Below are 11,052 nucleotides of genomic sequence, written 5' to 3'. Positions count from 1 at the left end.
TATATATATATATATATATATATATATATATACACATATATAATTCCTTGCTTCACATTAAGGTCATGCAACAAATAAAATAAAATTAAACTATGATACAATTAAAGCAAAAATAAACATATATTGATATATGTATAAACCAGTAATAAATGGAGATTGTGAAGCATGAAAAGGACTGGCAATGATTCAAGGTCAGTAACATAAGATCATTTGCATTCTGGAAGCAAGGCCAAATTAACAATATTCACAGATCCATGACTTTTCAGCTATAGAGCTAAAGAACCATTAATGAAAAACAATGCAAAAGACAGAACTACATTGTACTTTAAATCTTTAAATTTCAGTTAAATCTCTGTTGAAATCTTAAAAAGATGTACATTTGAACATTTTTATAAATAAAAATATTTTTTTAAATCCCAAAGATATAAAAAATGGTTAAGAATTAAATATATATGAAAAATAAAGCAAAATTTAAAATTATCCTAGTACACTTGGAAGTGGGATTACAGGCATTCTTTTGTGCAATGGATTTCTAAAGAAATTAGGTCAAATGAGAGGAAAGAAAACAAAGTATCCCCCCCCCCCCAGTTAATATTTATATAAAACAGAGCAAATGTTCACAAACAAATGTATTTCATGAAATAAAATGAATAATTTAATGAAAAATGGGGAGGGGTGTCTGGCAGAATGTAAAGAGAGTAGGATGGGGAGGGGGATCAGGAAGCCTTGATGATCCAAATGGGGATGATGCTGGCAAAGTAGGTGGAGACCACATACTGTACTTCCTGTTAACCACTTCCTGGCTAGAAATAAACTGATTGGCTGAACAGAGTGTTGTGCATGTAGGTGCTGCTATCAGAGAAGCAGAGGAGACTAACGGCAAAAAATGAGGGAGTACAATAACACATGCTCACTCGCTCTCTCTCCCTACACACACACACACACACACACACACAGCAGCTCATTTGTTTTTCACATGACATGAGCGATCACATGACACACTTCTGCAACTTATGCTTGTGTTTGAACAGAAAGTCCCCAAAACCCTCACTCATTTCCTGCAGTCTCTGTGAGCAAGACACACAAAATGACTTTAACATTAAGAAAACATTTTTAGCGTAACTAAAAGTTGCAAATACATAAAATAAGAGCATAAGCATATGCAGAGCATAAGTGAAATGAGTAGCTGCAATAGCACAGCTCATTACAGAAATGTATGCCAACCACAAAACCACACACATGCATAGCAACACACAAACAGAGCTCAAAATGTAAATAAAAATGTATTTCTATTGGCAATTATTACTTAATAATTGATCTATTTCTATTACTTTCATTCTTGTGTACTCACTTATATAATGAGAATTGTGATTTAACCAGTTTATGGCTGAAGAGAAAAAAAATTTACATTTCACAGCATATTGTACAAATCTGCAAAAGCTGTGTTAAAGTTAATTCTATTATTACTGATTGATGATGCAATGTCTGTTTCTAAGTTCCTTTAGTGGTTTTATGTTTTATGTTATCTGTTTATTTTTTGTTTTCAGTTCTTAAAAATATCTTAATGTACTTTAGTCTACCCTACTAGTTTTAATAATAAATAAAAATAGTCTACCTTACAGTCTATGGTGTACCTTTCATAAATAATTTGACTTATTTATAATAACAACAATGATAATAATCATAAAAATAATAGAGTATTTTAAAGGGGATATTCTCTACTCAGAATGATAATAAGAGATTATTTTAAAGGGGATATTCTCTACTCAGAATAAATATTTTTGTGCTATTTACACGAAATCTGGCATCCTCATTGTTTTCATGCTCTGAAGTCTGTTAGTTTAATTCTGCGTTCAGACGCGACGCTCCTCGAGTCTTTGTTGCGCGGCCTGAAGCTGACACGAGATGCACGAGAAACATTCACTCACATATCCAGCTGTGAGTTTATACTGTATATGATAATCCTACAATGTAATAAATATAAAATCTCACATTGAATAAAGGTAATATTGGCTATAAAGTGATTATGCCGAAGCGTAATGCGATACTAACATCCGGTTTCCTCTCGCCACATTCTTTAGCGCTGTATCTGCTCTGCATCTACTGCCCAAAACATATGAAACTACAAAGATTCAGAAACAAGAGAAACACAATTTACCTAAACCGGGGAGAATGCGGATAGCGGTGCGGTGCGGATCTAGTCTGTCCGCTTATCTACAAACACTGACACACATCAAGAACCACGCCTTCAGAGAGAGAGAGAGAGAGAGAGAGAGAGAGGGTGGGGTGGGGGGCACTGTTCAAAACTAAACTTATCTGAAGAATACAGTAGTGCATCAGTAATGCAAACATATTTGATCAAATTATTACATAATTTCACATACTTGTGAAAGCATATATTCGTAGTAATGCATTAGAATTTATGATGAAGTATTTATATTTGTAAGTCATTCTGCATTATTCTGAGCACAAAAGATGTTTGGAAGGACATGTGTAACCAAACATTCGACTGTAGCAATTTACTTGTTATATTTTTTTCCATTCTATGGAAGTCAATGGCTACCATCAACTGTATGGCTACCCACATTCTTCAAAATATCTTCCTTTGAGTTCAACAGGCAACAGATAAAAGACCTGTAACAGTGGTTCCAATTTTATTCCAGCCTTTAGTGCCTGTCAGTAAAAGGCAAGTTGTAAATTTGTAGATGGTTCATGGGATTATTATTCATTATTTGGAATCACAAATTAGGAATAGTCATTTGGATAAGTGGTATTATACCATTTACAGTTGCTGCAAATTAGTACTCTTTTTACTTGAGAATTCCTACATATATTACAATTTAATAGAGAATTTCAACAAAAAGTTCATTGTTCTTAGGCAGAAAACAGACACAACAAATGTTTCCTCAGGATGTGGACTGATAACTTGAGTATGTGCAGACCAGAATGATCTCTAGTGCTTCTCTGCAGTGTGTGAGGATAACATCATGGAACAGTTACATGTGTGTGTAATGCTTAGCTCAGGGTCCTCTGTAACCAACACCCTTCTCTCTTTCTCTGGAGACAGTTACACAAGTTAAAGCTTTTACAAACTTTGAGAGCAAAGGTTCTAGTAGTGAGAATATTTACTTTATTGTTCGATACTAGATATTTTGTTATTTACACTTAAAAACATATTTAAACAAAATATTTACATGAAATATAACCAACACATACAACATCACCAGAGTGTGGGTGGGATTCAGTAGGTTTGTGTGTTGGGTTCTAAGAGGTGTGTCGCATGCATGTCTCTGGTCATGTTGTTTTTCTCTCTGAGTTTGGCTTGCAGTAGCGTGTGCTCCACCACTCCCATCCGAACATCCATCTGCTCAATCTCCTGCTTCAGCTTGGTCAGACTCTGACGGATCTTCACCACTGGAGCTGCGACACAAAACACATTAACAAGCAGAAACTACAGCACACATAAACAAACTGCATCAACAGTAGCTTGACAGAGGGTTTGTTGTGTGTGCGGTTTACCTCCATCAGACATGCTGCTGCCTTTCTCTTCCATTTCCTGTTTGACTTTTTCTAGCTCTTCGCTGATCTGGAGTAAAAATAAATACGCTTTATGAATGTTATTTGAATATTGTGTGGATATGTGGCTGTACACAGCATTATGAGGCACATTCATTTCTGAAGAACTACTGATTCTGTTATTTGCTACTGTGTGGAAACCAAAAGATGATTAAATCATTGTAATATTAATAGTGTGTGACTGTATAGTTGTTTTCAGACTCACTTCAGCCAGAATCCTGGTTCTCTCTGTGACGCCTCCACTGGCTTGCTGATAAAGCTCCTTTACCTGAGAGGGGGATGTCAAATGCAACATTTGACATTCTATCTTTTGATTGGTTTAAGGTTAGTGATAATGTTTTAGGTTTTGGTTGGTCGAGATATTCACCTTGTTGAACTGTGCTTGTGCCTGGCGGTATTCCGAAATAAGATGCTCAAGCTGAGTGTTGAGATATTTCTCACGACTGCTCACTTTCTCCAGTGTTTTACTGATGTCCTCCCTCAATTTAAACAGACACCCCTGAAAACATCCACACATATACATAGATTCAGTATTTCACATTATTATGTAAAAAAAACCCATCTATGATGGATTGATGGATGGATGACCTTGGCGTCTTGCAAGGATGTGTTGATGCCTTCTTGATGTTGATGCATTTGATCAAGATGAATCCTCCAATCCTGAAACATGTTAATCAGTATTTCAGTCAATCAGAGCCTCTCCATCACCATAGAGGTGGCATACTATGATTAAAGGTTGAAGTATCTGAGACCTTGTTGTCCGTTCGAATGGTGACTTTAAGTTGTGGAAGAACTCGCTCCACTTCCAGATTCCACTCAGCGGCATCAACATCTGACTCCAGAACCACCGCAGGCCTCGATCCACTGAGTTCCTGAACACACACCTCTACCAGTTGTCTTTTACTGTACATATTCTGTAAAATATTGTATACTAGTTCTTTGTTTAAGATATTAGTAAACGTCCCTCCTAACTTAGTATAAAAGACTGTGGGCTCTTCATGATTTGTAGCACACACACACTATCACCTTACATATGAAACAACTAAACCATCTCCAGAGAAAGAAAGAAAGTATAATTATTCCTTTCAGGTTTATATTTTATTATTACATAAAATGCACCTACTGGTATTTCAAATAAAACTCACACTCTGATTGGTTCTGGTCTTCAACGTGTCTAAATCAAGGCCATCCTCTTCCTCATACTCTTCATCCTCCTGCTAAAGATACACATTTTTAATGAGTGTGTGTGTGTGACTCACTGTCACTCACTTTACACATGAGTTTGTGTGTGTGATTCAAAGTCATATCTTCATTCACTTTACTGTGTGAATAAGGGCTGGGTGATATAATGAAACATTTATATTACGAGATTCACTATTTTAGTTCATAACACAATATATCACAATATACACATTTTTACAAAGTGCCTTCCATGTAATTTTTGTATTTTTCCATTTGATGTAGAACAATAATCAAAGTAAGGTATGACACATTTGTTTTTTAATTTAAGTCACATAAATTGTAACAAAATACCTTAAAACAATATTAAATCTTAAAATAATAATATTAAAAAAATGTATCTGCTTGCAATTGTTTTTTACACAGACAAACTGTATTTTTTTTAGATTACCCCATAATGGTTTACATTTTTTATTATTACCACTATTACTACTACTATTAATATTATTATATTTTTATTTAAACAGTTGTATATACAGCACATAATGTGCAAATCTGTACATAAGTCTTCTGCTACCTCCATCGAGATGTCAATGATTTTAAGATTGATTTTAATTCTATACTTATTTTTCATTTCTATTCTCTTGTTTTATATACGTATATGCATATAACTACTCAGAACTCCTGGAAATCATAACAAATTCCTTTTGTGTTTGTGCACACCTGGCAAAGAAATTTAGTCTGATTGTGATTCTGATTTCAATTTTTGCTTGAAGCAGATCTAATCAATATTTATAAATACACTGTTAATCCAAATATAACTTAATAAACTCTGAGCTAAATTACTCAACAATATTTACAACACTGAAAAACTGCTAATATAGCAGCTTGACAGATAAAAGCTTAAAATAGAAGGTGAAGCTTAGAATAGAGTTTGACTCACTGTCATTTCTTCCTCAACTTTACTGAGTGTGAGCTCAGCATCATCTTCCTGCACACACTCGTCTTCCACCTCCACAGATGGGTACATCGGCCTGATAGAGAGAGAATACCAGCTGTGTTAGTGTGTGTATAGCGGGTACAGAATGTTTGTGTACAGAATTCTCTTGAAGATTTATATGAGACATAAAGCAGCACAGAACATCATATGATCAGCTCATGGTGTGTGTGTGTGTGTGTGTGTGTGTGTGGTTACCTGTTCCAGGTGAATCCTCTACTCTTTAGTGCCTTTTCTACAAGCTGATCTAGAACATAACAGACATGCTCTCCAGACCCAGACTTCAGCTTAGATGGGGGGAAATCAACCTGGCCTCCCTTCAAAAAACAGATATACAGAGATAATCAAAAAACCCAAATACTTCTACGCACACTTGTGAGGGTGCCATCATCACGTCTCACCAGGGCACGCAGCTCAGACAGGATGTTAGAGACGGTGGCGTTGGGGTCATCATACTCCTGCGGTGTGTCAAACGGCTGCCCGCACAGAGAAATCAACCAGGCAGAAATTACACTGAACATATAGAACTGCTCTCCAGGATTTGACAACACATGAGGGCTAGAAACAAAATAATGCCTGAAAAACAGAGCAAAAATGCTTAATATTTTGATTCAACAGTGATTGATCCTTATGATTTTTACTAATAAGTAACCCTAGCAATGTTTGTATTAGTTTGAAGGTTACTATCACATTCTGTTTTTATGCTACATGAACAAAATAAGGAATATACTTGAGGTGTTTTTGGTCGAAAATTATTTTTAACATTTTATTTAAGGGCTATTGACTTTGTACATTAATGTCAATATAAGTAGAACATGCAACCCGTTTTGGACTTTATTACAAGTTAACTGTTAAAAAACATGAACTATAAACTTAACTGTAATATTTTTGTGTCAGAAAAACAGCATGATCTTAACTTATAATTCACATTAGAAGTAGCAATTCTACATCTCTCACCTGGAAAGGGGTTTGATGTTGTGTTTATCCAGAACATGCTGTTCATAATCCAGAACCTTGAGCTTATCCAGCAGATCCTCCATCAGCACAAACATCTGATAGACCGAACCGGGTCCGCGCTCCTCTTCCTCCGCCATTCCTGTCTCAAGTCACTTTCAACAAGCTTTACTGGAAAAGGCAACGCGGGTTTAAACTTGAATAAACATCACAGGTATGCATACAGGTACATGTACACACGCTTCTCCTTCTCTCGGTGTATTTTATATCAGTTATTTCTGATATGCAAGCTGCAAAAGCGGACTCGGGATGTTGTAGTTACTGTCGCCAGGAATGACGTCACACACCGGACACGATAGGAAACAAAATAATAGTAATGAACCAAGAGGGTTAATAATAAACAATGACCAATAACGAATAATACAAATATGTAATTGGTAAAGAAAATGGCTCTGGAGAGCCGAAACGCTCTAACAATTAATATGAATGTTTGGCTGAACGTTTTGTGCCGCGGGTTTTATGAGAATGTCAGTGCTGCCACACGCTGGAGCGGAGAAGAAACGGCGCTAGGGCGGATATGTGTAATGGAATGTAATGTAATGTAATGTAATGTAATGTAATATAATATGTGTATAGACAATTCTAATTATTGACAATTATATTATTTATTGTAATTTATACAATATATTATATTGTATTGTGATGGCAAAGCGGAATTTACAGTAATTAACCCAGTCTTCAAAATTCATAGGAACAGCATTTATTTGAAATAAAAAAAAATTGTAATAATGTAAACATCTTAACTGTCACTTTTAAATAATTTAATGCATTCAATTTCTTTCTTTAAAAAAAATTCTCACCCCAACCTTTTGAACAGTACTGTATATTTTATATACTATAATTTATTTTCACACACACACACACACATATATATATATATATATATATATATATATATATATATATATATATATATATATATATATTTTTTTTAATTATTATTATTATTTACATCAGAAGAACTATGTGAGCGAAAAGCTGAATTGAAAAATGAGCATGCATTATAGTGTTTGGTTGTCTTTCGATAAACTGTGTGCCAGTGTGTTCCTCATGTTAGGTTGCTATGTGCTGGGCAGAGCCGCTCAGCTGTTGAGATTAATTCCAAGAGATCTTTTTTTGGCTGATGGGTCAGTCTTTCTTTCACTCTACCAGTCTCTGTCTCTGTGATGCTAGCGTGTGTATGAACACAAATGTTTGGCAATCCAAATGTTCTCTGATCTTCACTGACTGTAACTGAGGTTCAGTCCCCAGCTTAACTACCATTGTTTTGGACAAAGTCATCCGCTCCTTACTCCAAGACACAAATGCAGAGTAAAAGGACACATTAGACAGCATATGTTTTCACATTTTAATATTTCACATGTGGTTTACGGTAACAGAAATGATAAAAACACATCTAGTGCTTGCACTCTTTTTTTTTATTAATTTAGCTACCTAAAATACACATACTCATACACTCTCACATTTTGGAGCACCCTTTTTTTAAATGAAAAATAACCTCTTCCACTTGCTAAATAATTACTTTCTCTGCATTCTATATGTTTTTTCCTTCAATTTCTCCACAGTTTCTGTGGTGAGCTGCTGTTTTCAGTCCTCTTGGATACGAGTCGCTCCCTCCTCTGATACTGGACCTTCCCTCTTGTTCTCGGTAGCCACTTCTGTGTAGGTCACATCTGGGCTAGACTTCCTGCCTTTGGGAGGAGTCACAGCAGGCTCGGCCTCCGCACCCTCCTGGCCCTCAGCGACCGTGCGTTCCTTCTTCAGCTTGATTTTGAACGATTCTTTATTGGGTGCTTTCTTAGCGATGTTCTCCTTGAGCCTCTCGCTGCTCTGACGGATCTTCTCTCGCTGCTCAGTGGGCACAATCTTCTCACCCAAGGTGTTGAATTTGGTTCCAAGCGTTTGGCCCGTCTTACTCAGGCTCTCCTTGGTCTTGCTGAGGTTTTCTCGCGTCTTCTCACGGGTCTTGTTCATGTTCTCTTTGGAAAACGCAGCTTTGATGTTCTCAATGCTTTTTAACCCGCTCTGTTTCAGACGGGCGCCCCGGGATGACTCCGTCTCCTCTACCACCATGTACTCTTCATCAGATGATAGGTCAGCAGGGATTTCATACTCATCTGGCTCCACCTCCAAGTTAGCAAGACCCTCCCCCTTAGGAGTCTTGGTGACAGCAACAGAGGGAACTTCAGTTTCACCCTGCAGTTGAAGACAGAAAAGAGAGAACATTATTCAGTAGGAAAACAAACTCCAAATTAATCTACTCACAGAAGGTCATGGAGAACAACTCTGTGCTATTTGTGTGTATATAAAATTGTATGTAGTAACATTTGTAAGGAGATTGCAGTTAGCAACTTTGCTGGAGGCCTGGAGTTTTGATGCTTTCTTGCAACTTACCTAGATTCAAGAAGCACTGAGCTGATTACCACACATCAATTTCCTTATCATCATATTTAGACTGAATTATTTAAATTTCTATATAATTAAAAAAAAAAATTGAAACATAAATACGCTCCTACATTTCCAGTGCTGAGTTATGGTGTAAATCTTGGTCCAGTTACAAAATACAACTCCCATAGTTAATTGTCTTCATTTACTAGAAGATATTTTTGAAGAATATTTTAACTGTTGCCCATACAGTGAAAGTCAGTGGTGTAACAAACAACACTGGACCCCATTGACTTTCATTGTATGGACAAAATGAGGCAATCTTCAGTTTAAAATACCGTCTTTTCTGCTCCACAGAAGAAAGAAAGTCATGCAGATTTAGAATGACATGAGGGTGAGTAAATAATGACAGAATTTTCATTTTTGTTTGAATTATCCCTTTAAGTTTACCTATATATTTTCAGCTGTTACTTTTTGGAAGGTTCACCATGATGCATATAAAATGATATGTATAATGTTACATTGCATGAATTTTTTTTTTAAACTGGTTAAAATCAACAGTTACAATTTAAAAGTCTCATAGGTTTTTATCGGTCCATCTGGAGGTTTGTGGAGTCCGATTTTTGAAGGTTATTCAGTTATCAATCACAATTTCTCTTTCTCTCTCTCTCTCATCTCTCTCTTTTAAGAATTATGTCTACAATAATCTATACTTTTACATTTGGGTGCACAAATTCTAATCACAAGTCCTACATACTAATTTTACGTTTTATTATTTTGAGTGCTGATCTAAAGCTGTGGTATTATCAATTACACATTTACAGTATGTTTACATAATGTTAAAACAAATCATATTGTGGCTGGTCACTTTATAAGTTGATCAGAGAGTTTCTTCCTGTTTAAGTGTGCATTTCTTAGCCTTAACAAGCAACGGAGACTAGGTTTTATGTCAGTCTGAATCTGGTTACATGAGTTGACCCTTCCCTTGAGGGCATTTTTGTAGTCTGTAAGAATGGATGTCTGTGTATGTGTATGTATAACCTCTCTATTCAGGGAATAGCCTTAAAGAGTCTCTTCAGCTGTGTGTGCAGCTCTATATTAGGAAACCTCAGAATAACCATACACAAACACACACGCTTATACTGTCACACACACTGTCTAAAAGCCTAATTTATTGTCACACATATTCTCTAATTATTCATTCTGTATATTGATGTGTTGCATTACAGAGTGAGGAGTCAAACAGACAAATTTGCCTCTGTGCATCTGTGCATTGCTACCTAGAAGAATTTAAATGAATCATCAGTTAAATCATATTTTCAGGATCATGTTTTTTAGGGGCACCAAATGTAAATTGGTAAAGAAACTGAACAATAATTTAATAGACAAAACCACAATGGACAACTACTAATCTGGGGTGCGTTTCCCAAAAGCATTGTTAGCTAACTACGTTAGTTCCATTGAACTCTATTGTTAACCATAATTAACTCTATTGCGACCATAGTTGCTTTTGGGAAACAATTAAACAGTTGTTTTACTCAATGTCTGTGGTTAAAGAGATAGTCTACTAAAAAATAAAAATTCTGTTATATTTACTCACCCTCATGTCACTCCAAACCTGATATTTTTTGGAACACAAAAGATGATATTTTGAAGAATGTTGGTAACCAAACAGTTTCGGGTCCCATTGACTTCAATAGCCATTCAGACTTCAATTTCTGTTCATACTATGTAAGTCAATGGAACCTGAAACACTTTAGTTACCAACATTCTACAAAATATCTTCTTTTGTGTTCCACGTAGGAAAAAAACAACATGAAGGTGAGTAAACGATGACAGAATTATACCTTTAAGGCCCAGTGTCACTCACTGTTTCCCTCTTTCTGGAAGTCTCTTGAATG

The 11,052-nt window shown here is 35.8% G+C and overlaps 3 protein-coding genes across 3 annotated transcripts in view; all 3 read right to left on the bottom strand.

The window, feature by feature from the left end:
* tmem71 (transmembrane protein 71) overlaps positions 1 to 2,233 on the bottom strand; it is an 8,603-nt gene extending 6,370 nt beyond the window's left edge. The window contains exon 1 of the mRNA XM_016295200.1: positions 2,159 to 2,233. The gene's annotated coding sequence lies outside the window, so the exon portion shown is untranslated. The remainder of the gene's footprint in view (positions 1 to 2,158) is intronic.
* Positions 2,234 to 2,992: 759 nt separating this feature from the next.
* ift57 (intraflagellar transport 57 homolog (Chlamydomonas)) lies at positions 2,993 to 7,206 on the bottom strand. The gene is made up of 11 exons (XM_016295154.1): positions 6,710 to 7,206; positions 6,154 to 6,328; positions 5,951 to 6,069; positions 5,699 to 5,789; positions 4,722 to 4,793; positions 4,329 to 4,448; positions 4,165 to 4,236; positions 3,944 to 4,075; positions 3,782 to 3,844; positions 3,520 to 3,586; positions 2,993 to 3,420 (listed from the first exon to the last, which is right to left on the bottom strand). Exons 1-11 carry the CDS (start codon positions 6,844 to 6,846, stop codon positions 3,242 to 3,244), a joined length of 1,227 nt encoding a protein of 408 aa, XP_016150640.1. The 5' UTR covers positions 6,847 to 7,206; the 3' UTR covers positions 2,993 to 3,241.
* A 926-nt stretch (positions 7,207 to 8,132) lies between these two features.
* Positions 8,133 to 8,992, bottom strand: LOC107602606 (muscle-related coiled-coil protein-like). The gene has a single exon (XM_016295147.1). The coding sequence runs from the start codon at positions 8,990 to 8,992 to the stop codon at positions 8,354 to 8,356; it is 639 nt and encodes a 212-aa protein (XP_016150633.1). The 3' UTR covers positions 8,133 to 8,353.
* Between the last annotated feature and the right edge of the window lie 2,060 nt (positions 8,993 to 11,052).

Source organism: Sinocyclocheilus grahami, unplaced genomic scaffold, assembly GCF_001515645.1.
Source record: "Sinocyclocheilus grahami isolate Dianchi unplaced genomic scaffold, SAMN03320097.WGS_v1.1 scaffold331.1, whole genome shotgun sequence".
Lineage (NCBI taxonomy): Eukaryota > Metazoa > Chordata > Actinopteri > Cypriniformes > Cyprinidae > Sinocyclocheilus > Sinocyclocheilus grahami.
This window is presented reverse-complemented; position numbering and strand designations above follow the sequence as displayed.

Coding starts and splice junctions, on each gene's coding strand:
- ift57 (XM_016295154.1), bottom strand. CDS start 6,846: ATGGCGGAGGAAGAGGAGCGCGGACCCGGTTCGGTCTATCAGATGTTT. Junction 6,070..6,153: donor TGTCTGAGCTGCGTGCCCTG/GTGAGACGTGAT, acceptor TGTTTTTTGAAG/GGAGGCCAGGTTGATTTCCC. Junction 4,237..4,328: donor CCATTCGAACGGACAACAAG/GTCTCAGATACT, acceptor AACATGTTTCAG/GATTGGAGGATTCATCTTGA.
- LOC107602606 (XM_016295147.1), bottom strand. CDS start 8,992: ATGTTCTCTCTTTTCTGTCTTCAACTGCAGGGTGAAACTGAAGTTCCC.